General features: G+C 36.3%; 1 protein-coding gene across 1 annotated transcript; it reads right to left on the reverse strand.

The window, feature by feature from the left end:
- Positions 1-1,200: 1,200 nt before the first annotated feature.
- LOC119838566 (gelsolin-like) lies at positions 1,201-24,376 on the reverse strand. The gene is made up of 11 exons (XM_038364551.1): positions 24,337-24,376; positions 16,941-17,010; positions 13,215-13,289; positions 10,951-11,140; positions 8,445-8,560; positions 7,628-7,805; positions 5,961-6,061; positions 5,268-5,384; positions 4,131-4,196; positions 3,456-3,518; positions 1,201-1,728 (listed from the first exon to the last, which is right to left on the reverse strand). Exons 2-11 carry the CDS (start codon positions 17,007-17,009, stop codon positions 1,657-1,659), a joined length of 1,047 nt encoding a protein of 348 aa, XP_038220479.1. The 5' UTR covers position 17,010; positions 24,337-24,376; the 3' UTR covers positions 1,201-1,656.
- Positions 24,377-26,199: the final 1,823 nt, after the last annotated feature.

The following is a 26,199-nucleotide window of genomic DNA, read 5'->3' on the forward strand; positions in this document are numbered from 1 at the left end:
GATTGAGGAATGGGGCTGAAGGGAGTGAAGCTTTGCAACCCTAGTGCACACTCACCGAAACATAAACTGTATTTTTTTGTCACCAGGCAACTGAGCTAATGGTTCGCCTGATGGTAAGCGATCATCACCCCCCATGAACATTCGCAGAGGTAGTGCCTCTGCGAATGCGCTGCCCGCTTCTAAGGGGTAAAAGAAAAGGAAAGGATTAACGACTGGGAAGAAGGCATGGACTGGGACGGGTGAGGAAAAGGAAACGGGCCTCCGGCTCCCCCACACACCGTACGAAACACAATAGCAAGCTATTATTTCACGCCGGTCTTCTGTGCGAGTGTGGTGTGTAATACAAATACCTCATAATAAATATCATTAATTAAATTCAAATATTAATCGTATTTAGGTAGTTACATCTGAGACAAATTCACTGATTTCAAAAGTTCATTCACCATTTGAAATGTATACAAGTTCTATACTTCTTGATTTAAATATGTCCATTCGGAATCTTTTAAGAGAAGTTTGTGTATAAATATTTAATCATAATAATTATCTCACGGATTGCCTTTTATTTGTTTTTTTGACCTCTTCCTCTGACCCTACGGTGAGTGGGGGAGCCGAAGGCCTATTTCCTTCTCCTAGCCCTTTTCAGTCCATTCCTTCTTTCCAGTCATCAATCATTTTCTTATCCCTTATCCGTTAAAAGCGGGCAGCGTATTCTCAGAGGTCTGAGCCTCTGCGAATGTTCATGGGCGGTGGTGATCGTTAACCATCAGGCGAACCACCAGCTCAGTTGCCCGCTATGACAAAAAAAAAATTGTTAGACTTCTGTAAATCTGGTTGAAAATAATAATTGTATACTCAATAGGTAAGATAATTAAAAGACTTATTTCTTTCTTATTTATTAAATTATACATAATACTTGTGCTTTTGTGATAAAACTAACATTACATCAATAAAAGTGCAGCGACACGATTACATAACAGTTTGTGCATGAATATACTCGCATATTAGAAGTGCATTAATCTATACTAATATTATAAAGCTGAAGAGTTTGTTTGAAGGCACTAATCTCAGGAACTAATGATCCGATTTGAAAAATTCTTTCAGTGTTAGATAGCCCATTTATTGAGGAAGGCTATAGGCTATGTATGTACCACGGGCGAAACCGGGGCGGACCGCTAGTAAGGCATATTTAGAACGTTTTTTAAATAAATTGTCACAGTGATGCCTTTAAAACAAATCAATATAAAATTATACTTATTCTTTGAAACAGGATTTATCCTCTGCACCACTAACATTAAAAGAGAATAAAATATTTTATACGAAACTCTAAAGCACCTTCAAATTGTCAGAACTGGACGAAAATTGGACCAGACATGAGGCACCAGTTTTCAAATAAAATAAGAAACATCGAAACCGATTCACCCAGTCGGAAGCTTAGAGATAACAAAGCGAAAAATACAGTCGAATTGATAATCTCCTTTTTGTGAAGTTGGGTGGTAATAACATAATATTTAAATATAATTCAAAATTACAATACAACATTAAAAATGAAAATCTCACATTAAAATTATACAAAATAAATTATACATATAAGAGATACATGTAACTTGTCGAAAAATTAAGTATAACATAAAAAAAAACAAGTAATAACTTAAGTTTTTAGTTCCAGTCTTGGAAATGTTGTTTAAATGCAGTGGGTTCGATGCCTTCCACCACTTTTGAAATGTGCACCTGAAAAATGTCAAATAATTTTATCAATATCTAATATATAAATTTCTCGTGTCACAGTTTTCGTTGCCATTTTTTATTTTTTTTTATGATGACATAAAAAAGCGGGCAGCTGAGCTGGTGGTTCGCCTGATGGTAAGCGATCACCACCGCCCATAAACAGTCGCAAAGGTAGTACCTCTGTGAATGCGCTGCCCGCTTTTATGGGGTAAGGGAAAAGGAAAGGATTAACGACTGGAAAGAAAGAATGGACTAGGACGGGTGAGGAAAAGGAAACGGGCCTTGCCATACTCCTCCGAAACGGCTTGACCGATTCTTATGAAATTTTGTGTGCATATCGGGTATGTTTGAGAATCGGCTAACTTTTCATACCTCTAAATGATCAGAGTAAGGCAGAACAGCGTTTGCCGGGTGCAGCTAGTATAATATATGCATAGCTAGCTTTTTCCCCACCGCTTCGCACGCGTTATATTCAGAGTAGTTTAATAGATGATATTATACATATAAACTTTCCTCTGGTATCACTAAGTCTATTAAAAAAACCCATCAAAATCCGATGCGTAGTTTTAAAGATATAAGCATACATAGGGACATAGGGACAGAGAAAGCGACTTTGTTTTATACTATGTAGAGATTAAATAACCTATTCCACTGCTGACTGGCAGACATTGCTGAATAGCGATAAGGCCATCTTAGTAGTTACTTAGCATAATTTGAATTTTGTTGTCAACGTTCGGTGACAACACAATAATTTCATGAATTTATCTTATTATCCTGATTAGTCAGTAGTTTCGGTAGTAAATTTCCTTGTGTATACTCTTAAGAGAATTTAGTTGAATCAATCATAAAAGACTTAGTAGCATTATTGAAGCTAAGCTTTATGTGAAATAAAATATAAAAAAATAATAAAAATACATCCATGCATAGGGCCATCCATATCCATATCCCCAAATTATTTTTTGATAGTAAAATGTAGCATATAAGTTGTACCTAATATGATCTATTACCATGTGAAATATTATCAAAATCAACCCAGCTGTTTTTACGTTCTCCGACCGCTTAAACTTTTTTGTACGATTTTCAGATATTCAAAAGATGTTATATCGATACAACAAACAAACAACATGTGTTTTTTTTGTATGAAAGAGGAATAAGGCGTAGGTGGGCCACCTGACGTTAAGTGGTCACCACCATAAACACTTTGTGTATGGTTCACTACCTGCTCCCCGCGGGTTCACCCGCGTAAGTCCGTATCCCGTAGGGACATCAGTATAAAAAGTTGCTTATATGTTATTCCAGTTGTCTAGCTATCTACGGACCATATTTCATTGCAATCGGTTCAGTAGTTCTTCCGTGAAAGAGTAACAAACACACACACACTTACAAACTTTCGCATTTATAATATTAAATAGTAGGAAGGAAGAGTTTTACTAGAGCAGCGCAGTGACCCAAAGTGAGTCTTGGCCTCCGACAATAAGAGCCTCCATTTGATCCTATCCTGCGCCATCTCTTGCCAGTTTTCAGTCTGGAGAGAGTGCAGGTCTTTCCTCACTTCGCCTTTCCATCTGTATCTTGGACGTCCTAGATACATAGTCCTAGATGGTTGTCCCAGATGACTAGTCCCAGATGGTTGCCTCAGATACGCTCGTTTTACAGCACGAACTTCACCCATTCTTTCTACATGGCCGAACCAGCGGATGTATTAAGCGTTCAAATAACTAATTACTCACCCACGATGGATAATTGTTAGCCTCTAAGTACTGCTGTGCTTTTTTCATAGACTCAGCCTTCTCCTGAAATAAGGCAGAAATGAGTTTTTTTCAGAATGCTTGTCTGAGGTCTTATCCACTGATCCTCTTTGGGTATCTGACAATCTCTTCCTAATACTCTAGAGTTTTTGCCAGCAATAGATTAGACGCAGCGTTTTGCTTATCTATTAGATACTAGCTGTTGGCCCCGGCTTCGCCCGAGATTCATATGTCTATATAAGTCAATGAAATTGCAGTTTTCTAAAGGTAAAAGAATTTTTGAAATCGGTCCAGTGGTTTTGCGTGAAAACGTTACAAACATATTATAATACAAAAGTTTCTTCATTATAACATTAGGGTACATATGTAACTTGATGCATTGATCTTTTATATATTCAGAAAATATAACTTTTACCATTCTTAAGTAATTAAACATATAGTAAAAGGACAGAAACTTAAATAAGATACAAAAAAATAACGAAAAATTAGAGTAATGTTCTAAAAAATGACTGTTTTATTTAAATTATCTAGCTTTCCATCCAGGACTTCCAGGACCGGGATATCCCGGAAATCTCGCGTAGTCTTGAAGAAAATATATGTATTTCTTAATATAAATCAAAAGAATATCATAGAATGAAGGTGAGATTTAAAACTTACTCTCCCATTAGATTGCTTCCCGATCCAAACGTAGATGCTGCTACCGGTGTCTAAGATATAGCATTCCTGGAATTAATTGAACGGTACTATAATACATGAAATGAATTTATATTTTATGTGTGTATGTATAAGGCTTTTTATGTCATAGTCGGCAATGGAGCTGGCGGGTCGCCTGATGGTAAGCGCTACCACCGCCCGTGGACATTTGGAGAGGCGTAAGGATTGCAGACCTTAAATTGGGAAGGGTTTAAGAAAGGATTGACGAGAGGAATAAAGTAAAGGAGTGGGAAGGGTAAAAGGATATGGGCCTCCTTAATTTTATACTAAACTCTTTTAAAACTCAAACTGCTCTTTTTAACTCTTACTACTCTTTTTAAACTCAAACTCAAACATTTATTTATTCAATTAGATTTCTTATGGAAGCACTTTTCAATCGTCATTTTACACAGTTATAACATTTACCACCGGTTCGGAAAGCGGTTTCTACAGAGAAGAGAAGACAAGAAACTCTGTAGTTTCACTTTTAAAATAAAATACTCTTTTTATCCTACTAATATCATAAATGCGAAAGTTTGTAAGGATGTTTGTGCAGTTTCACCCGAGTAAGTCCGTGTACCGTAGGAATATCGGCAATAAATGCCTATTTGTTATTTCAGTTGTCTAGCTATCAAAGTAACAAATTTCATTATAATCGGTTCAGTAGTTTTTGCGTGAAAGAGTAACAAACATACACACATACCTACAAACTTTCGCATTTACAATATTTGTAGGAGGAGTAAGAGGATATCATTATGTATTTATTACACATTAGGGAGGCCCATATCCTCTTCCTTACCCTTTCCAGTCCATTCCTTTATTCCTCTCTTCAATCCTTTCTTAATCCCTTTCCATTTAGCAGTCGGCAAGCCATTTGAAGAGTCCTAAGGTCTGCATTCGACCTTACGCCTCTCCAAATGTCCACGGGCGGTGGTAGCGCTTACCATCAGACGTCCCACCAGCTCCATTGCCGACTATGACTACTACTACTATGTGACTATGACTACTATGTATTTGTATTGGCCAAATAACTGACTAATATAAAGATTTTAACAATAAATAAAGCTCTGAGAGCAATATAAGTCTCGCGTAATTAAATACCTTTGTATCGAGTTGTTCTTTATTATATGGACCTGATAGCTTCTTGGTCTCCATTTTTCCAGAGCCATCGGAAATTTCATTCAACACCACCTCCTTTGCTTCACCGCGCTCGAAGTCCTGAAAAATATATATTTAATATGCTTTAGGTCTCTGCTTGTTTGTTTGTCGACTCCTTGGTACAGTGGTTAGCGCGTGAGCAAAGAACCGAGGGGTCCTGGGTTCGATTCCCGGTGGGGTCGCACTAGAAATTTCTCGGTCAGGCAGGGCACAGTATCATTCATCGTGTTTGTAATTATATAAACTATCCCATCTTTTAAGTTGGACATGGTGTGAAATTCGGTTTACAATCGGTTAAGCAGTTTAGGAGTCCATCGCGGACACAACAACGTGACACGTAATTTATATAAATTAAGATAAAAAAAACATTAAAAATCCACAATTTATTGTAATATTTGTATTCCGAGTGATAGTTACATGTAATTATTTTTATGTTTGAATCGATATATAAATGCCTTGATATATTATTTGTAGCTTAAAGTCGTTATTTTATTAAGAAAGGTTAAAAAAAAAGGTTAATATATTTGTTTTAATGTCCTTTTTTAAGTTTTTTTCAGACTATGTAGGATTTTAAAAAGGTATGAAACATTTTTAAGATGTTTTTTTATCGTGTGATTGGTTCAATCATCAATATACCTCATCGTCACCACCATCTTCAGCATCAGAGACAGAATCTTGATCACCAGACCCGAGTTTCTCGAAGAATCTATTCAGATCGCCCTCATTCGAATACGGATCTGAAAATAAATTTTACGAGCTCATTATCGCTTAATGCAAGAATCATCAAAATCAGTTCATCCAGTTAAAAGTTATAAGGTGACAAACAAAAAAAAATCGAATTGGGCCTAAATTTTTTAAGTCGGTTATAAATGTCTGACTGATGTTATAAAACACATTAATTTAAAACTATTAAATGAATTTTAAACATTGGTTCGGTATGGTAAAAATTCGAAGGAAACGTGTGTCGAAATAATATGAAAATGGTTTTTGGGTCATTCTGACAGCAAAGAAAGAAAGAAAGAAACATTTATTTGACTGCACAGAATTACAATTAAAAAAAAATTCTAAACTTAAGATAAAACAATACAATAATGAAAACTAAACAGCACAATAATAAAGCAGCATGCCACCCGTCGGTGCCTCACACGCTGATACCGACGCGTTACTCTGAAACGCTTCATAGATGCCAGCACCGACGGTGAGTATGACCTTTAAACCATCTTTATGCCTTACTAGCTGCGCCCCGAGGTTTCACACGCATAAGTCCGTATCCCGTAGGAATATCGGGATAAAAAATTGCCTATATGTTATTCCAGTTGTCCAGCTTCATTTCATTGCAATCGGTTCAGTAGTTTTTGCGTGAAAGACCAACAAACACACGCACATCCTTACAAACTTTCGCATTTATAATATTAGTAGAATTAGTAGGATTACTAGTAGGACTCTTCTCGTCCCGGCTCCGCCCGGATATCATGATTCCTGTTTTCTTCCAAGGGGATGTAAACGAGATATAAAGTATCCTATCTCCCAAGTCAGCTCATACGTTGTCTGTATACCAAGATTCACCAAAATCCGTTCAGTACTTTCAGCGTGTTTAACGGACAAACATGCAAACAAACAAAGTATCACATTCATAATATTAATGTGATGGTGTGATTACTGTGATATCTTCCTTCGTTTTTATTAAAGTGAGAAGTCCTACAATATCCACCCAAACACCACTACTTTTTTATAATACTAGCTGTGACCCGCGGTTGAAACCGCGTAAGTCCGTATCCCGTAGGAATATCGGTATAAAAAGTGCCTATGTGTTATTTCAGTTGTCCAGCTATCTACGAAGCAAAATAGTATTATTATTCACCAATAGATGCCAGGAAAAAAAACACGAATAAAACACGAATATGACATTTTCTAAAAAAAAATCCTAGCTAGATCGATTTATCGCCCCCGAAACCCTTTATATACTAAATTTCATGAAAATCGTTGGAGCCGATTCCGAGATTCCAATTATATATATACTAGCTGCACCCGGCAAACGCTGTTCTGCCTTACTCTTATCATTTAGGGGTGTGAAAAATAGATGTTAGCCGATTCTCAGATCTACCCAATATGCTTACCAAATTTCAGAGGAATCGGTCAAGCCGTTTCGGAGGAGTATAGAGACTAACATTGTGACACGAGAATTTTATATATAAGATACAAGAATTGCTCGTTTAAAGGTATACCTTTAAACAATCTTATAAGATTAGCGTAGATTAGTATAGGTTAGAACACTATCCCACTGAAAATAGGATAGGACTCACCAATAATCTCAATATTTCCCCTCCCGCTATGATCCTGGTCCCTTATCTGGTTGGCCACTGATATCGCCTTGAGCCGCTCCACACTCTTCGCCTTTTCACCAACGTACAGCAGAATATCGTGGTCCACGTCCAGTATGAAGCAGTCACCCTTGTTCATTGAGGCCACTGATGCTTCCACCTGGAATATATTTTATATTAGGGGTGTGCCCCGGCTTCGCCCGTGGTACATATATAGCTTATAGCCTTCCTCAATAAATGGCCAATTTAACTCTGGAAGAATTTTTCAAATCGCACCAGTAGTTTCTGAGATGAGTGCGTCCAAACAAACAAACTCTTCAGTTTTATAATATTAGTATAGTTTACAAGTATATATATACATATATATGTGTGTGGGTGTGTGGGTGTGTGTGTGTGTGTGTGTATATAAATTATTATTATATTAAGCTGCTGTTTGCCCGCAGCTTGGTCCGCGTGCAACTATGAAAATTTACATGATACAAACTTCCATCCCATTTTATCCCCTTGAGGTAGAATTTAAGAAAATACTAGCTGCGCCCTGCGGTTTCACCCGCGTAAGTGCGTATCCTGTAGGAATATCGGGATAAAAAGTTGCCTATATGTTATTCCAGTTGTCCAGCTATCAACGTAGCAAATTTTATTGCAACCGGTTCACTAGTTTTAGCGTGAAAGAGCAACAAACACACACACACACATCCTTACAAACTTTCGCATTTATAATATTAGTAGGTTATATATGCAGTCTCTAAGACAATGACTACTAATCACAAGTTGTATGAAAGAGCACAATATATTATACCTGTCTCACTCGCACGTTCCTCTTTCCTTTAATCTGGAATAGCCTCTTCTCAGCACCAGCGTTGACTGTCACGTGGTTGAAACCCGACGCATGTCCACCCTCCAAGTATCTTATGGCTGAAATAATTTGTAGTTATGATAAAATGTTTTGTTATATCTCGTATAGTATATGTATTATATTGTATGAGTATATATTTTTATATAGTATTTATGTAAAACATGTGTATTTTATTTTATTTATTTTTTTTATATTTTTTTCTCATATTCCGATATATTTTTAGTTTTTTGCACTAACCCTAAAACCTCTTGCATTTCCTTTCCATCCAGATTGTCTGGCAGAGATTGCTGTCTAGCAATAAGGCCGCCTTTTTGACAAAATATCATTGTGCCATTATTTTGCATAAGCTTTACTTTCTGTTTTGTACAATAAAGTATTATAAATAAATAAAATGTGTTTCGTTCGGTGAGTGGGGTGGCCGGAGGTCCATATCCTTTTCCTTATCTTATCCTGTCCTTTCCTTTATCATCTCGTTATTTGTTTTTTAATACCACTCCAATTTAGAGTCCGCAATCCATTTGTAGAGGCGTAAGGCATTTTTTTTATTGTGATTTTGTGGAGACAAATAAATGTTTATTTTCTCTCTTTTCTTTCTTAAGTCTGGTCTGCAATCGACCTTACGCCTCTCCAAATGTTCATGGGCGGTGGTAGCCCAGTATATGAGTGTATAATCTATGGTGGTAGCGCTTACCATGAGGCGACCCACCAGCTCCTTTACCGACCATGACGTAAGATAAGATGTTTTTTAACACGCTTTGATTGGCTTCACCTTAATAATCCTGGCGATTCTCAGATAATAAGATAAACTCATGAAATTATTATACTGTCACCGATCCTTGATAAGTGTTCAAAATTTGAATTCAATCTCTGTTTTAAGTGGGTCAAAACGAGTCTAAAGAAGTCGGTTACATACAGAAATACATGTGAAGCTAATAAAAACCTGCTAAAACAGTCTATTTTACTTTTTATTTTTATGTTACAGTCGGCAATGGAGCTGGTGGGACGCCTGATGCTACCACCGCCCATGAACATTTGGAGACGCATAAGGTCCATTGCAGACCTTACGCCTCTACAAATGGATTGCCGACTTCTTGGGAAGGGATTAGGAAATTATTGGCGATAGGAATAAAGGAAAGGACTGGGAAGGGTAAGGAAAATGATATGGGCCTCCCCCTCCCCCACTCACCGAACGAAACACAGCAGAATGCTATTTCACGCCGCAATTCTGTGGGGGTGGGTACTTCCCCGGTGCGAGCTGGCCCAATTCGTGCCGAAGCGTACTCGACTACCACATACAATATACTTCGTCAAGATACTACTATATAATAGTAAGAGATTGTGTTTTATTAAGAAAATATGAGTCGTAATTTAATTAAAACAAGGATTTAGCCACACAACTCGCAACCCTCCATTTTAAGAGGTTACCTAAGAACTGCAATGTATACAATATTCATTCAAATTAACACCTTATTTCGTAGCGGTAATGTTCAAAGTCTATTGCGGTGATGTTGCTTCGGATAATCACTGTATCGAATTGTTATTGTATTGTATTGTACGTCAATAATTTTCAACCGATTTAAAAAAAAAAGTATGCATTTATAAATTTGGCTGTACTTTTAGTGTCTATTACCTCATCACTACATAGTTAGAAATAAAATTGCTTTCCGCTGCCTGCGTGTTTAAAATTACGCAACAGATTTTGATGAGTTTTTTTAATAGATAGTGTTGATTCAAGAGGAAGGTCTATATGTATAATACTAGCGGTCCGCCCCGGCTTCGCCCATCGTACATATATAGCCTATAGCCTTCCTCAAATTCCTTCCTAAATGGTCTATCTAACACCGAAAGAATTTTTCAAATCGGACCAGTAGCACCTGAGATTAGTGCGTTCAAACAAACAAACATACTCTTCAGCTTTATAATATTAGTGTGTGGTGTTAGTCCGAAGCCGCGGGCAAAAGCTGGTAGCTTTTTATTCGAAGAACTGAATCTTCTGGTACTTTTTTAATTGAACGCTTGAGCCTCCCATATAAACCCATTTAAATATGGACTAGTTCAGACAATTACATGGCGGTTCAGTTAAATTTTCTAAAAAATAATCAATTAAAGTAACTTTCACTCCAGACTTAAGCAGCGGTGGCTCAGTGGTGAGAACCTCGGACTTCAAAATCGATGAGTCGAGGTTCGAGAACGGGCAAGCGAGCAGGAAATAAATTGATTTTTCAATTTATCTGCGCATGTGGATAACATCACCACTGCTTAAACGGTGAAGGAAAACATCGTGAGGTAACCGGCATGTCCAAGAATTAAAAGTTCGACGACATGTGACATCTGCCAACCCGCACTTGGCCAGCGTGGTGGATTATGGCCTGAACCCTCATAGAAGGCCTGTGTCCCAGCAGTGGGAACATATATGGGCTGATGATGATGATGATGACTCCAGACTCACCTGGTTCGAAATAGCCCAAGAACTGCCTCGACTCGTAACCCTGGGACTCTCTATGCTGCACAGCATCCCCATGGAACTGCTCGTCATCCAGGTTCACAGTCAAGATGGCCGCCGCGCCTGCCTCGTCCTGGCTCGTCTTGGAGCCTAGCCAGAAGTGGATATCCCATGTGAGGGTCGAGCTGCCTGTGGTCTGTAATATAAATAGGGATTATTTTTAAAACGTAAATAAAATTAATACAATGAGTAGTCCTATGCATGTATGTATACACACACACGCACACACACACACACACACACACACATACACACACACACACACACACACACACACACACACACACCCCTAACTAATTTTAGAATCAACTAAATTGTCTCACTTGGTCTTATATAGAGTATACGTAAGGAAATTGTTTAAAGAAAGAAAGAAAGAAACATTTATTCGACTCCACAAACAACAAGACAATACAATTATAACAACACAATACAACAATCAAAAAAAAAAAATACAATTAATGCACAAAACACAATTCATTGCGGTGGTCAATGGTTAATAATATAATGAATAAATCGCGTTTAAAATCCGTTTAAAAGTTTTAATTTCTAAATGTAGATAGACGTAGACATCGATTTGTATCCCACGGGGATAAAATAGGGGGTGAAAGTTTGTACTATGAAAATTTATCAAGACCGCGCGGGCGACGCTGCGGGCAACAGCTTGTATATTACATGCTCCTTTAAGTGGTCGGTTGAAAAGTGTTTGTAATCACAATGAGATATTTTGATGAATCACTCGCAGAGTGTCTAATTATGATGTAATTATAGTAATTAATACAAGAACAACCAACCGTCCTTGATCAATGATTCATCAATATCTAGATTTTTATCTAACTGCGCGAAGGAGCGAAATGGTTGCTTGTTAGATTCTTTCAAATATATTTTTTATTACCACCATGGCGGACAATTAACGAAAAAGATTTTATTCTGGATATTCGTGTATATCTTTGATTTTCGATAAAAAAAAAACACTTTTTAACGGATTTTAAACGCGATTTATTCATTATATTATTAACCCGACGTTTCGAACACTTTACAGCGAGCGTGCTCACGGGGGGTCACAACTAAGTATTTTTAACAAAAAACTAAAGCGCCTTCAAAATGTCAGAAGTAGACCATATTTAAATAGTACCACACAAGCAGCAGCAGCTTTCAAATAAAAAAAGAATTATCAAAATTATTTCGCCCAGTACACAGTTAACAAACACAATAAAATGCAATCCAATTTAGAATGTTCTCCTTTTTTCTGAGGTCGGTTAAATCTACACTTATATAATAGGAGGAAGAATTTTTATTTTCGTTTGTTTGTTTACTTGTTTGTTTGTAATGGATGAACTCAAAAACCACTGGATCGATTTTCAAAATACTTTCACCATTAGGAAGCTGCAACTTCACTGAGTGACGTATATATGTACGAGGCTATATATGTACCACGGGCGAAGTTGGGGGGAAAAGCGTAAGTTAGATTTAGATTAGTTGGATTTAAACTAAACTATGTATCTGCTTCATCGGCCTAAAATGTAAATGATTTTTTTTATGTCTATTAATTATTATTATTATTTTATTTTACGTTACTTTTAAACAAAAAATTTTAAATTGAAATAACAAATATTATGTTATTAAAACTGTTAATTATTAAATATTATAAATTTATATTAAATTATAGAATTTAAATGTCATATGTATGTAGCTGCAATTACATTTTATTGTGTCTAAATTGAACTATTATATACTGTATCGGGAAGACAGACTCCTGAAACACAGCGAAAGCTATATTAGGAGTCCGGGTTTCATGTTCTATGTGATTTATAATTTGTTCAATAAATGATTTTTATTATTTTTTTTTGAAGTGAAACTTCTTTAGAATCGTTGTGATTTCAAACCTGATGCAACGGAAAAACGACAGGTGAGAGATACAAATACAAAAATGTGTAGAATGAAGCCGGCAAAGAATGAGACAGAAATATACATACTATTTTATTCATTCTTTTGTCGATTTACTGAAGTTTCACTTCTATCGTGTGTGAATCGCACACACACCTTTTTATTTTATTTCTATATGTATTTGAATTTAAGGGAAGTCACTGTCTTCTAAGATACAGGTAATAACCTAGTTCAGAAGACAGAGCATCATTGTGAATGTAATATTTGTCCTTGCTAATAAAAAATAAATAAGTATGGATAAACAGTTACCCTGTATGACAGCTTACCTTCAACACAATGTAGGAGTCGCCGGAATAGAAATTTCCATACTGATGTTTTGGGACTGGAACTGGTTCAAAGTCCTGGAAGTAATCAAATAAACAATATAAATAATATAGTATTTTCTTGTGTTTGATATTACGCGAGTATTATACATTTAGAAATTAAAAACGTAGCGTAGCGTTTAAAATCCGTTAAAAAGTTTTTAATTTTTAAAAATATAAATAATATACAATTGAATATGTAAACAATAAAAATCGTCAGATAACACACAAAACAATGCATGAAACGGTTGCCACGATGTCTACAGGTTTGTCTGTGAGAAAGAGAGAGGATGAAGAAAGAGCTGGTGGGTCACCTGATTGTAAGCGCTACCACCGCCCATGAACATTTGGAGAGGCGCAAGCTCGATTGCAGACCTCACGCCTCCACAAATGGTTTGTCGACTTTTTAATTAGGGAGAGGAGTTTTTAGTAAAGTAATGCAAAGGACTGGGAAGGGTAAGGAAAAGGATATGGGCCTCCCGCTCCCCCACTTACCGAACGAAACACAATGGATTTTGATTCGATTTCTTCCAATAGATAGAGTAATTCAATAGGAAGGTATGAAAACAAGCTGCGGCCCGCAGTTTTACCCGCTTAAGTCCGTATCCCGTAAGAATATCGGAATAAAAATTGCCTATATGTTATTCCAGCTGTCCAGCTGTCTACGTACCAAATTTCAATGCAATCGGTTCAGTAATTTTTGCGTGAAAGAGTAACAAACACACACACATCCTTACAAACATTCGCATTTATAATATTAGCTGTGCCCCGCGGTTTCACCCGTGTAAGTCCGTATCCCGCAAGAATGTCGGAATAAAAATTGCCTATATGTTATTTCAGCTGTCCAGCTGCCTACGTACCAAATGTCACTGCAATCAGTTCAGTAGTTTTTGCGTGAAAGAGAAACAAACACACACACATCCTTACAAACTTTCGCATTTATAATATTAGTAGGATGGATAGTAGACAGGATAGTATAGATTATGTTTGCTACACTTTACCGCGTAAAACACTGAACAGAACTTCAAAATCGAAGGCAATGATAAAATTTTTGTACGATAATAACTCAGAAGCTACAGAATAACTTGCTATTGTCCGTAGGACTGATTTGACAGTGTGATCTATCAACGCACAGCCCAAACCACTGAACGTATCGGGCTGAAATTTGGCATACAGATATATGTTATGATATAGGCATCCGTTAAGAAAGGATTTTGATAAATTCCACCTCCAAGGGGATAAAATATTATATGAAAGTTTGTACCACTAAAATTTAATAACACCGCGCGGGCGAGGCTGCGGGCAACAGCTATTTAGTTACACATTCTAGCAATGGCGCTTTTTCGATTCCCATTTATTCAGCTTCACAGTATATAAACTTCACTCCGGATGAGATTGCTCCAGAAATATCCGCGAATACATCTGATTCCGACATATTAATTCACTGAATGCTAACTATCTTTCACGTTTATTTTTGTATGTACGCGTAGGCGTGAGGCGTCACATAAAAAATACAACACGCATCTTCTGAATGTATCTGCTAAATGGATTCGCCTAACACTGTATTCAATTTAATATTTACGTCATTACGCAGCTGATGCTTGAAGTGAAGATTTTAAAAAATATAGCCTCTAGTAGGCTGTATTCTGTAGGCTGGAATCAGCGGCCTCACTCGTGTGTAACTATATCTAGAATCTAGATTATTATAATCTTACTGTATCCTATCCTATTATTAATATAAATGCGAAAGTTTGTAAGGATGTGTGTGTGTTTGTTACTCTTTCACGCAAAAACTACTGAACCAATTGTAATAAAATTTGGTACGTAGATAGCTGGAAAACTGGAATAACATATAGGCAACTTTTTATCCCGATATTCCTACGGGATACAGACTTACGCGGGTGAAACCGCTGGGCGCAGCTAGTATAAATTACATGTCACACATTACTTGTCCGCGTAAACTACTCAACCGATTTTAATCAAATTTGCACACCATGTCCAGTTTGATCCAGTTTTTAAAAAAATGAATGTATGTATTATTTCAATAACGATAAATTACTATCCGGGCGGAGCCGGGTCGTGCAGCTAGTCACTAAATAGTAAAACACAAAGTCGCTTTTTTTTCTCCCTATGTCCCTATGTATGCTTAAATCTTTAAAACTACGCAACGGATTTTGTTTGGGGTTTGTTTTAATAGATAGTGATTCAAGAGTAAGGTTTTCATGTATAATAATGTTATTATACTAAACTACTCCGAATTTAACGCGTGCGAAGCCGCGAGCAAAAGCTAGTTTGGTTATAAATTAAATAGGAATGTCAGAGTGAAGCCGCAAACCACGACTTGTATTGAACTCTAATCTTATACCTTTAAACGAGCAATTCTTGTATATATATATATATATATACAATTATATAATTGGATACAGGGATATATAATTGGGATCTCGGAATCGGCTCCAACGATTTTCATGAAATTTAGTACATAGGGGTTTTCGGGAGCGATAAATCGATCTAGCTAGGAATTTTTTTTAGAAAATGTCATATTCGTGTTTTTTTTTTCCTGACATCTATTGGTGAATAATAATACTATTTTGCTTCGTAGATAGCTGGACAACTGAAATAACACATAGGCACTTTTTATACCGATATTCCTACGGGATACGGACTTACGCGGTTCCAACCGCGGGTCACAGCTAATTAATTATTATAAATTGATAGAACCTCATTATTAACTCATCGATAACATTGTTCCATAAATATAATTTCAATTAAAAATACTCATTGCGATAGCTATTCTGTATTTATAAACTCAATTTTAATTAGGTAATCAACATTATTAATGTATGTTTATGATTAAATGCAATACTAGTAAGCTGAAGAGTTTGTTTGTTTGTACACGCTCATATCAGAAACTAATGGACGTATTTGAAAAATTCTGAAGATCCCTGAGTGCTATACGCTGCGTATATATACCACATACACATTGTACGTGGGAGTCGAGCACGCTTCGGCACGAATTGGGCCAGCTCGCAGCGAGGACGTACCACACCCCCACAGAAGACCGGCGTGACATAGTATCTAGACATAGACATCTATCATGCTACTGTTTCTTTCGGTGAATGGGGGAACCGGAAGTCCATATACTTCCCTTCCCTTTCGACCTTCTTCTGGTGGTTTGCGATCACCACCGCCCATGAACATTCACAGAGGTAGTGCCTCTGCGAATGCGCAGCCTGTTTGTAAGGGAAAAGGGATAAGGAAAGGATTGACGCCTGTAAAGAAGGAATGAACTGGGAAGGGAAAGAAACGGGTCATTTCCTTTAATTAGGCAAGCGAAGCCGCAGGCGTAAAGCTAGTAAACTATATTCAAATCCGTTTTTTGATCTTTACAACAAGGCCTCAGTCTGTGCTACATACAAGCACTAGTATAGTATTATACTAGCTGCGCCCCGCGGTCTCACCCGCGTAAGCCCGTATCCCGTAGGACTATCGGGATAAAAAGTTGCCCATATGTTATTCCAGTTGTCCATCTATCTCCGTACCAAATTTCATTACAAACGGTTCAATAGTTTTTGCGTGAAAGAGCAACAAACACACACGTGCTTACAAACTTTCGAATTTATAATATTAGTAGGATTAGTAGTATAGGATGTGGTTCTAGGCATGAAGTGGATAATAAAAAATGTTCACCTCCACTCTCCAAATCTCCAAACCAGCTACCTTCCCGGAATTAGCAAAGGCTGGGTGCACTTCAGGCATCCTGAAAATAATACGTTCATTTAAAGACGTGTATAATGAACTAGCTGTATGTGGTAGTCGAGCACGCTTCGGCACGAATTGGGCCAGCTCGCACCGGGGAAGTACCACACCCCCACAGAAGACCGGCGTGAAATAGCATACTGCTGTGTTTCGTTCGGTGAGTGGGGGAGCCGGAGGCCCATATCCTCTTCCTTACCCTTCCTAGTCCTTTCCTTTACTCCTCTCTTCAATCCTTTCCTAATCCCTTTCCATTTTGCAGTCGGCAATCCATTTGAAGAGGCGTAAGGTCTGCATTCGACCTTACGCCTCTCCAAATGTCCATGGGCGGTGGTAGCGCTTACCATCAGGCGACCCACCAGCTCCATTGCCGACTATGACATAAAAAAAAAAAAAAAAAAAAATAGCCGTTCGCCCCGGCTTCGCCCGTGGTACATATATAGCCTATGTCACACAGCGAAGTTGCAGCCTTCTAATGATGAAAGAATTTTTAAAATCGGTCCAGTAGTTATTGACTTTATCCATTACAAACAAACAAACAAATTATTCCTCTTTATAATATTAGTGCAGATGAATAAATATTATCATTTGAATAAATGAATATTAATGATATAGCCTACTAGCTGCGCCCAGCGGTTTCACCCGCGTAAGTCCGTATCCTATAGGTAATTAATCAACTTTATATAAGTTGCTTATATGTTATTCCAGTTGTTCAGCTGTCTACGTACCAAATTTCATTGCAATCGGTTCAGCAGTTTTTGCGCGAAAGAGCAACGAACACACACACATCCTTACAAACTTTCGCATTTATAATATTAGTAGGAAGTAGGATTATACTAAACAATCACTCAAAGACTTTTCCTTCAGGTCACAACAACCGATCATATTAAATACTTTATTTAACAGAAACAAGATCCTTATATCAATTAATAATATAAAATACACAGAAATTACCCAAACAACAAATATAAAAATAAAAATTCACATTTAAATATATGTAAATCCTAAGAACCAATGAATTTAACTAAAAAAAAAAGATAATCTAAGAGTCTCGAATGAAAGGGAATCCTGTGCGAGTGAACATGCTAATAAAAGTGTATGGTGGTTCATGAAATGTAAATAAAGTAGGAAATTTTTTGAAAGAATAGAAAAAATTCGATCATGGAGCGGGATTCGAACCCGCGTTTCTTGCCTAACCGTTGCAACCGTAGCAATAACGGTTAGGCAAGGCGAATCTTTTCTATTCTCTTAAAAAATTTCTCATTTATAAAAGCATTTCAATGCTATAAAATTAAAAATTAAATATAAATAAAGTATCTTAATGTAAAAATGTGCATACAAATATGTATTTTTTTTTATGTCGGCAATGGAGCTGGTGGGACGCCTGATTGTTAGCGCTACCACCGCCCGTGAACATTTGGGGAGGCATAAGGTCTATTGCAGACCTTACGCCTCTATAAATGGATTGCCGACTATTTGGGAAGGGATTACGAAAGGATTGGCGATAGGAATAAAGGAAAGGACTGGGAAGGGTAAGGAAAAGGATATGGGCCTCCGGGTATCTATTAGAACATTGCGTAATTGACTAATTGTTTTTATTTAATTACTAACTTTTACCCGCAGTTTCGTACGCGTGGACACAATAAATTATTAGGTACAAAATTTTATCCCCTTTTTACGCCCGTGGGGGTAGAATTTGTATAAATCCTTGCTTAGCGGATGCCTACGTCATAACATCTATCTGCATGCCAAATTTCAGCCCGATTCGTCCAGTGGTTTGGGCTGTGCGTTGATAGATCACTATGTCAGTGAAACGTTTGAATTTTAATATATTTATATGTAATTAGACATTCTACTAATATTATAAATGCGAAAGTTTGTAAGGATGTGTGTGTTTGTTGCTCTTTCACGCAAAAACTACTGAACCGATTGCAATGAAATTTCGTAAGTAGACAGCTGGACAACTGGAATAACATATAGGCAACTTTTTATCCCGATATTCCTACGTGATACGGACTTACGCGGACGAAACCGCGGGGCGCAGCTAGTAATTATATACATTTTTCTGTGTGAGAAACCACACATACATCATAATAAGAAAAAAAAAAACAACTCGCGGGCGGAAAGCCAGTGTTTATGTGTGTTAATTATAGTACTTGAACGAGTGTGTTAATACTGATAGTGATTCGCAAACAATGATAAGCAGTCATTTCATAGGTTTGAGGTTATTTTGTTGCTGCAAAACTATGTAAACTGAATGAATGACAATTTCTATATATAGTATTTTCTTGTGTTTGAATTTCACGCGAGTATTATACATTTGGAAATTAAAAACTTTTTAACGGATTTTAAACGGGATTTATTTATTATATTATTAACCCGACGTTTCGAACACTTTACAGCGAGCGTGGTCACGGGGAGAAAACGGGGGTCAGCCTCCATAATGAATAAATCGCGTTAAAAATCCGTTAAAAGGTTTTTAATTTCTAACTGCTATATAATATTCCTACTAACATAGAATTATACTACTATAGTAGTAGGTGATAGACATAGTTATGACACGAGGAACAGAAATAAAATTGAAATGCCTGTTTTCCGGCTTAGTAATAATAATAATTTAATAATATATGTTTATTTTTACAATACAATCAAAATACAATTAAAGTTTAGTAAAGTAATAATTTCATTTATGGGACAAGGTAGACGCTTCCACAATAGAATTCCTCATAGTATTAAATCGTTTAGTAGTGCTAAATTCAAAAACTATAATAAAAATGTATTAGTTCAGAGAGCCTACTATAGCATTAATGAATATATGGAAGACTAGCTGTGCTCCGCGGTTTCACCCGCGTAAGTCCGTAGCCCGTGGCAATATCGGGATAAAAGGTGCCTATATGTTATTCCAGTTATCCAGCTATCTACGTACCAAATTTCATTGCAATCGGTTCAGTAGTTATTGCGTGAAAGAGCAACAAACACACACACTCAGCCTTACAAACTTACGCATTTATAATATTATTAGTAGGATAGTAGGATAGGAAGTAGGTTGTAGGATATAACATTTAAACAAATTTATTCATTAACCTAAATAAATACCGATTCTAGATAAAACACCAAACAACCGATTCGTTACTTTAACCGTAACCTGTCCTTCATAATAAATCAAGCATGACTGTATCTAGGCGCTATCTAGCAACACACTAGGCTAGTCATCGGTTTTATTGTTAGCCATAACGCGCGTTTTCAAGGACAAACCCGCGGTCAAAAGCTAGTATTTCCGTAGATAATATATTATTCTGATATAAAGCTATATAACTGCCAAGTATCATTAAAATCAGTGCAACGGTTTTGGCGTGAAAGAGTACCAAACATACTTCGATGGACTAAAAAAAAATCGCGTTTATTATATTGACCCGTGTCATTCAGTGAATGTGTTTCTTTCTAATTTTCAAAATCGGTCTAGCAGTTTTTGTGTGAAAGCATTACAAATATTCATACAAAAACACATGTTCTTCTTCATAACATACTAGCTGCGCCCCGCGGCTTCACCCGCGTATGCCCATATCCCGTAGGAATATCGGGATAAAAACCTTGCCTATATGCTATTCGAGTTGCCCAGCTATCTACGTACCAAATTTCATTGAAATCGGTTCAGTAGTTTTTACGTGAAAGAGCAACAAACACACACATCCTTAAAAACTTTCGCATTTATAATATTAGTAGGATAGTAGGAAGTTTTGATTGGATAAAATAAATATAGTTAAAGAGACTAAAAAATATGCTTTAATGATAAAATCACCTAAATTGTCTCACTCGCTCTTATAAAGAGTATATGTAAGGAAATTATTGAATCCTGGCAACACTACTCAGTATAATAAGATAATCTCATAATAATATTTAAAAGATCCTACGAAGTTTGAATTAATTCTGTCTGTTGTGGGTCAAAATCGAGTCAAAAGGTACAGGTGAAGCTGATAAAAGCGTCTTAATAAAGCTAGGAAGCGAAAACGCAAAACTTAGCACATTAATAGGCAACCTAAATCAACTAGAAACACTAACACACAACGGATTCCTTTGAAGACTAGAATAAACTCAATAAACGTGTCTGTTTGCATCATTGCTATGTTTACATAATACGGAATACATTTTGATTGAATGTTTATTTATTTTAGGTAAATTTAAAAATTATTTTTATTTAGCAACTGAGGTGGTAGTTCGCCTGATGGTAAGCGATCACCACCGCCCGTGAACAGAGCAGAGGTAGTGCCTCTGCGGATGCGCTGCTTTTAGGCGGAAAGAAGTAAGGTAAGTATTGATGACTGCAAAGGAGGACTGGGAAGGGTGAGGAAAAGGAAACGGGTCGATTTAAGCATCATAAATCTATGCGGTAATATGAGCTTAATAATTATTACCTAATAAAAATAATCTAGCTTTTAGAGGTCATTTAAAAAAGGCGATATTGTGATGTTACTGATTTTTAACCTCAAACAGCAAATCTAGTAATATTACAAGTATAAACACGAAAGTTTGTAAGTATGTACGTTTGTTACTCTTTCATCTAAAAACGACTGAATGGATTTTAACAAAACTTTACAATAATATAGCTTATACATCAGAAATAGACTTGAGCTATATAAATACTTGCTATACATATGCATATTCATTCGTGGGTGAAACCGCGCGGCGCAGCTAGTCACTCCATAGTATAAAGCGAAGTCGCTTCCCGCGTCTGTACCTATGTATGTACGCTTAGATCTTTAAAACTTCACAATGGATTTTGATGGGGTTTTAATAGATAGAGTGATTCAATACGAAGGTATGTATAATAACATTAATTAAACTACTCCGAATTTAACGCGCGCGAAACCGCGGGCAAACGCTAGTACTTAGTACGAGAACGACTTCAAATATAATTCGCATGTAATTCAATACCATCCAACTAAGATTACATCCACTTGACTGTTCAAGATCACTGCCTGATACTATTTAAACGCGCAATAAATCTGTTTTTAACTATCTGAACATAAAATTAGATGCATGTTTATTACCTACTAGCCCCGCGGTTTCGCCCGCGTAAGTCCGTATCCCGTAGGAATATCGGGATGAAAAGTTGCCTATATGTTATTCCAGTTGTCCAGCTGTCTACGTACCAAATTTCATTGCAATCGGTTCAGTAGCTTTTGCGTGAAAGAGCAACAAACTCACACACATCTTTACAAACTTTTGCATTTAAAATGCTAGCTGCGCCCCGCGGTTTCACCCGCGTAAGTCCGTATCCCGTAGGAATATCGGGATGAAAATTGTCTATATGTTATTCCAGTTGTCCAGCTGTCTACGTACCAAATATCATTGCAATCGGTTCAGTAGTTTTTGGCGTGAAAGAGCAACAAACACACACATCCTTACAAACTTTCGCATTTATAATATTAGTAAAATAGAATAGGTTAGGATTATTGATAGTTGCCCAATACTATATACCAATTATTGTATAGTATTGGGCGTCTAGCTTAATTAAACTGATAGCGAGGGTTGGTCCCTCGAGCCTTGTGAAGGTCGCAATCGATCTATGTTGTCATCCCACCCCGATCTCTATGGGGCCACCCCTGGGAAGAGTTCACAGAACACACAGTTTTTTTATGAAATAAATACAAAGAAATCACATTGTAATGTTCATTGGATTAATAATTAATGGACAGGCACGATATCTTTGAGTGTCATGGGCAATATTTAAATCTATCTATTCTACTATAAATATTACTATCCTACTAATAATATAAATACGAAAGTTTCTAAAGATGTGTGTGTGTTTGTTGCTCTTTCACGCGAAAACTACTGAACCGATTGCAATGAAATTTGGTACGTAGACAGCTGGACAAGTGGAATAATATATAGGCAACTTTTATCCCGATATTCCTACGGGATACGGACTTACGCGGGTGAAACCGCGGGGCGCGACTAATATATCATGTTATCAAGACGATAAACAAAACCGTTTCTATTTTGTTTTCATTTGACTGTTGAATACTTATTCAAAACGACCATACAAACAGACGGACGAAACAAAGATATTTTTACATTTCCCTTTATGAGATCGTTAAACAACCAAGACAACCTTCGTAGTAGAGGACGCTGAAAATTCGCTTGTATTTTTATAGCGTTAAAGTATATTGTAGTTTGTTATTATATAGAGAACCAGTTTAACATTGGGCGATACAAAAGCCTAGATTTTGGGACTTTTTTATCTTATACTGCTATGACCTATATATAGCCTCTAAGCTGTACCTTTTTTATGTATCACTATCACTATCACTACATAGTATAAAACAAAGTCGCTTTTTCTGTCCCTATGGTATGCTTAAATCTTTATAACTACGCAACGGATTTTGATGAGGTTTTTTTTTATAAATAGAGTGATTCAAGAGGAAGGTTTATGTGTATAAGAACCTTTATTAAACTACTCGGTATTTAACGCATGCGAAGCCGCGGGCAAAAGCTAGGTTGATATAGGTAAATGCAAGGAAAAACAAGCCAACAAATGAAAAGGAAAATTATACAAATGTTGTGTAAAGTTTAAAATCTACACTAATATTATACAGAGGAAACTTTTGTATGTTTGTAACGTTTTTACGCAAAAACCACTGGACCGATTTCAAAAATTCTTTAACTATTAGAAAGCTGTAACATCACTGGGTGATATAGGCTATATTGTATCGCGGCCGAAGCCGGGGCAGAACGCTAGTATGATAATTATTTTTAACAAAAAATTAAATCGCCTTCCTATTGTCAGAATCAGATCAAATTTAAATAGGAACACACGGCAGGCACTTTAAAAAAAAAGATGCAATAAAATCGGTTCACCTTGTAAAAATTTATGAGGAAACAAACACAAAAAAGAACGGACGACTTAACCTCCTCTTTTTTTGAAGTCGATTAATTATTGAGTATCTGCATAATAACTATGACCAGTATGTGTTTTAATTAATTCGTTTTCGATAAACAAACAACTGTTAAAACTATATTATTAATATAAATTATATTATTTAAGTGGTGACAAATAAAAGTATTTCTATTTCTATGTTATGCTAATTATTATTTCATAAATAGAAAGCTACACTGTCCGTAAACAGAAATAACAAAGTTTAAAAACAATTAAACACGTTGAATTAATGAATAATTATTAAATTCACACCAAAACATGCGATTTCCCAGCGTAATAATTAAAATAACAACAAAGATTACCTGATAAAACGACACGAAAGAATACATCCATAACTTTATGTTTCACACGCAAAATAAATACGAATAACCTAAACAAATTTATTGAACTTACGTGACGTCCGTCCTCTCTCGAATACAAAGCGAAACTGCATAATCTGTGGGCAGTGTTACCAACTCTCAGAAATATTTACCCCCAACTCTAAGTCAAAACCCCCTAAAACTGCGTCAATTATTTGAAAATCTCCCTAAAAAATAATATTCAATCAAAATAATATAATAAGTAATATTCTTTTACCTTTTACCTTTTAATTTCATTTACCCACAGAGTAGGTAGATATTGCAGAGTAAGAAAATATTATTACACTAGATGTCACCCAGTCCTAAGTCAATCACTAGGTGAAAAAATAAATTTAATTGATTATTGCATTGGATAGTTCTGTTATATTCAGAATATCATATATTCAGAAAAACCCTAAAAATACCCCTAAACATATAAAACCCCTAATAAAATCCCTATCCACTAATTTACTCCCTAAATTTGGGGGGAAAACCCCTAAGTTGGGAACACTGTCTGTGGGACCGTTGTCATGACGCATCGTAAATGTCAGTATATAAGTGTATAATCTATGGTGAATTTTGTTTGTAGCTAAAATGACAAACGGAGTTATTTATAAAATGTCCGTATAATGTTTTTGTCGTACATTACTGTTTTATGACAATATCAAGGTCAATGTTGTAATATGATGTACAACGTACTTTTTGAAGTGAAACTTCTTTAGAATCGTTGAAATTTCAAACCTGATGCAACGGAAAAACGACAGGTATGAGACAGAAATACAAAAATGTGTAGAATGAAACCGGCAAAGAATGAGACAGAAATATACGTACTATTTTATATTTTATATATATTCATGTCATTCTTTTGTCGATTTATTGAAGTTTCACTTCTATCGTGTGTGAATCGCAAACACACCTTTTTTTATTTGAAAGTTAAACTGCAACTTTAGTATGATTTGGGCCTGTTACAATGGGGAAGGTATTGGCTTGTATTTTCTTGTGTTTGATTTTACGAGAGTATTATACATTTAGAAATTAAAAACTTTTTAACCACGCTCGCTGTAAAGTGTTCGAAACGTCGGGTTTATAATATAATGAATAAATCGCGTTTAAAATCCGTCAAAAAGTTTTTAATTTCTAAAGGTAGCTTGTGTTAGTTGTGTGTAGGTTTGTGTTGGTAAATTATTTTTTTTAATAAATACATGTTGATATTGTATAAGAAAAACATGAATAATACAAAAAAGCAAACGACCTTCTAATTTTAACTGAAACACGCTACTAGTGTTTCAGACAAGAGTAAAACAGTTGTCTGTTGGTTGTCTGAATTTTTTTTTTATGATACAACTAGGCGCTCGTCCTGGCTCCACCCGGATTCCTGTTTGATTCCAAACGAGCACTTATCGGAATAAAAAGTATCACCCAAGTCAGCTCATACCCTATCTGTATACCAAATTTAATAAAAATCCGTTCAGTACTTTCAGCGTGATGGACGGACAAACGTCCAAACAAACAAACTTTCACATTTAGAAACTAATGACTGTGGTCACGGAGAGACAGTCTTCTCGACCGCGTGACTCCACAGTGACCACGCTCGCTGTAAAGTGTTCGAAACGTCGGGTTTATAATATAATGAATAAATCCCGTTTAAAATCCGTTAAAAAGTCTTTAATTTCCAATATAACACTCGCGTAAAATCAAACACAAGAAAATACTAAATGAAATTATTAAGAATTATTATACATTGAGTTTCTTTTTGTACTTTAATACATTCACAAAAACACACACATACACATACAATCAACACTACTTCAAAACTCAGATTTTAAGTATGTAGTTTAATTATATGAACATACTAGTTGTGCCCCGCGGTTTCACCCGCGTAAGTCCGTACCCCGTAGGAATGTCGGGATAAAAGTTG

The sequence above is a fragment of the Zerene cesonia genome, unplaced genomic scaffold (genome assembly GCF_012273895.1).
Source record: "Zerene cesonia ecotype Mississippi unplaced genomic scaffold, Zerene_cesonia_1.1 Zces_u003, whole genome shotgun sequence".
Taxonomy (NCBI): domain Eukaryota; kingdom Metazoa; phylum Arthropoda; class Insecta; order Lepidoptera; family Pieridae; genus Zerene; species Zerene cesonia.

Excerpts from the sequence above, each read along its gene's own strand:
- LOC119838566 (XM_038364551.1), bottom strand. The coding sequence starts at position 17,009 with ATGCCTGAAGTGCACCCAGCCTTTGCTAATTCCGGGAAGGTAGCTGGT. Across the intron at positions 4,197-5,267 it reads AAGAACAACTCGATACAAAG|GAATGCTATATCTTAGACAC; the intron begins GTATTTAATTAC and ends AATTAATTCCAG. Across the intron at positions 1,729-3,455 it reads CTAACAATTATCCATCGTGG|GTGCACATTTCAAAAGTGGT; the intron begins GTGAGTAATTAG and ends GACATTTTTCAG.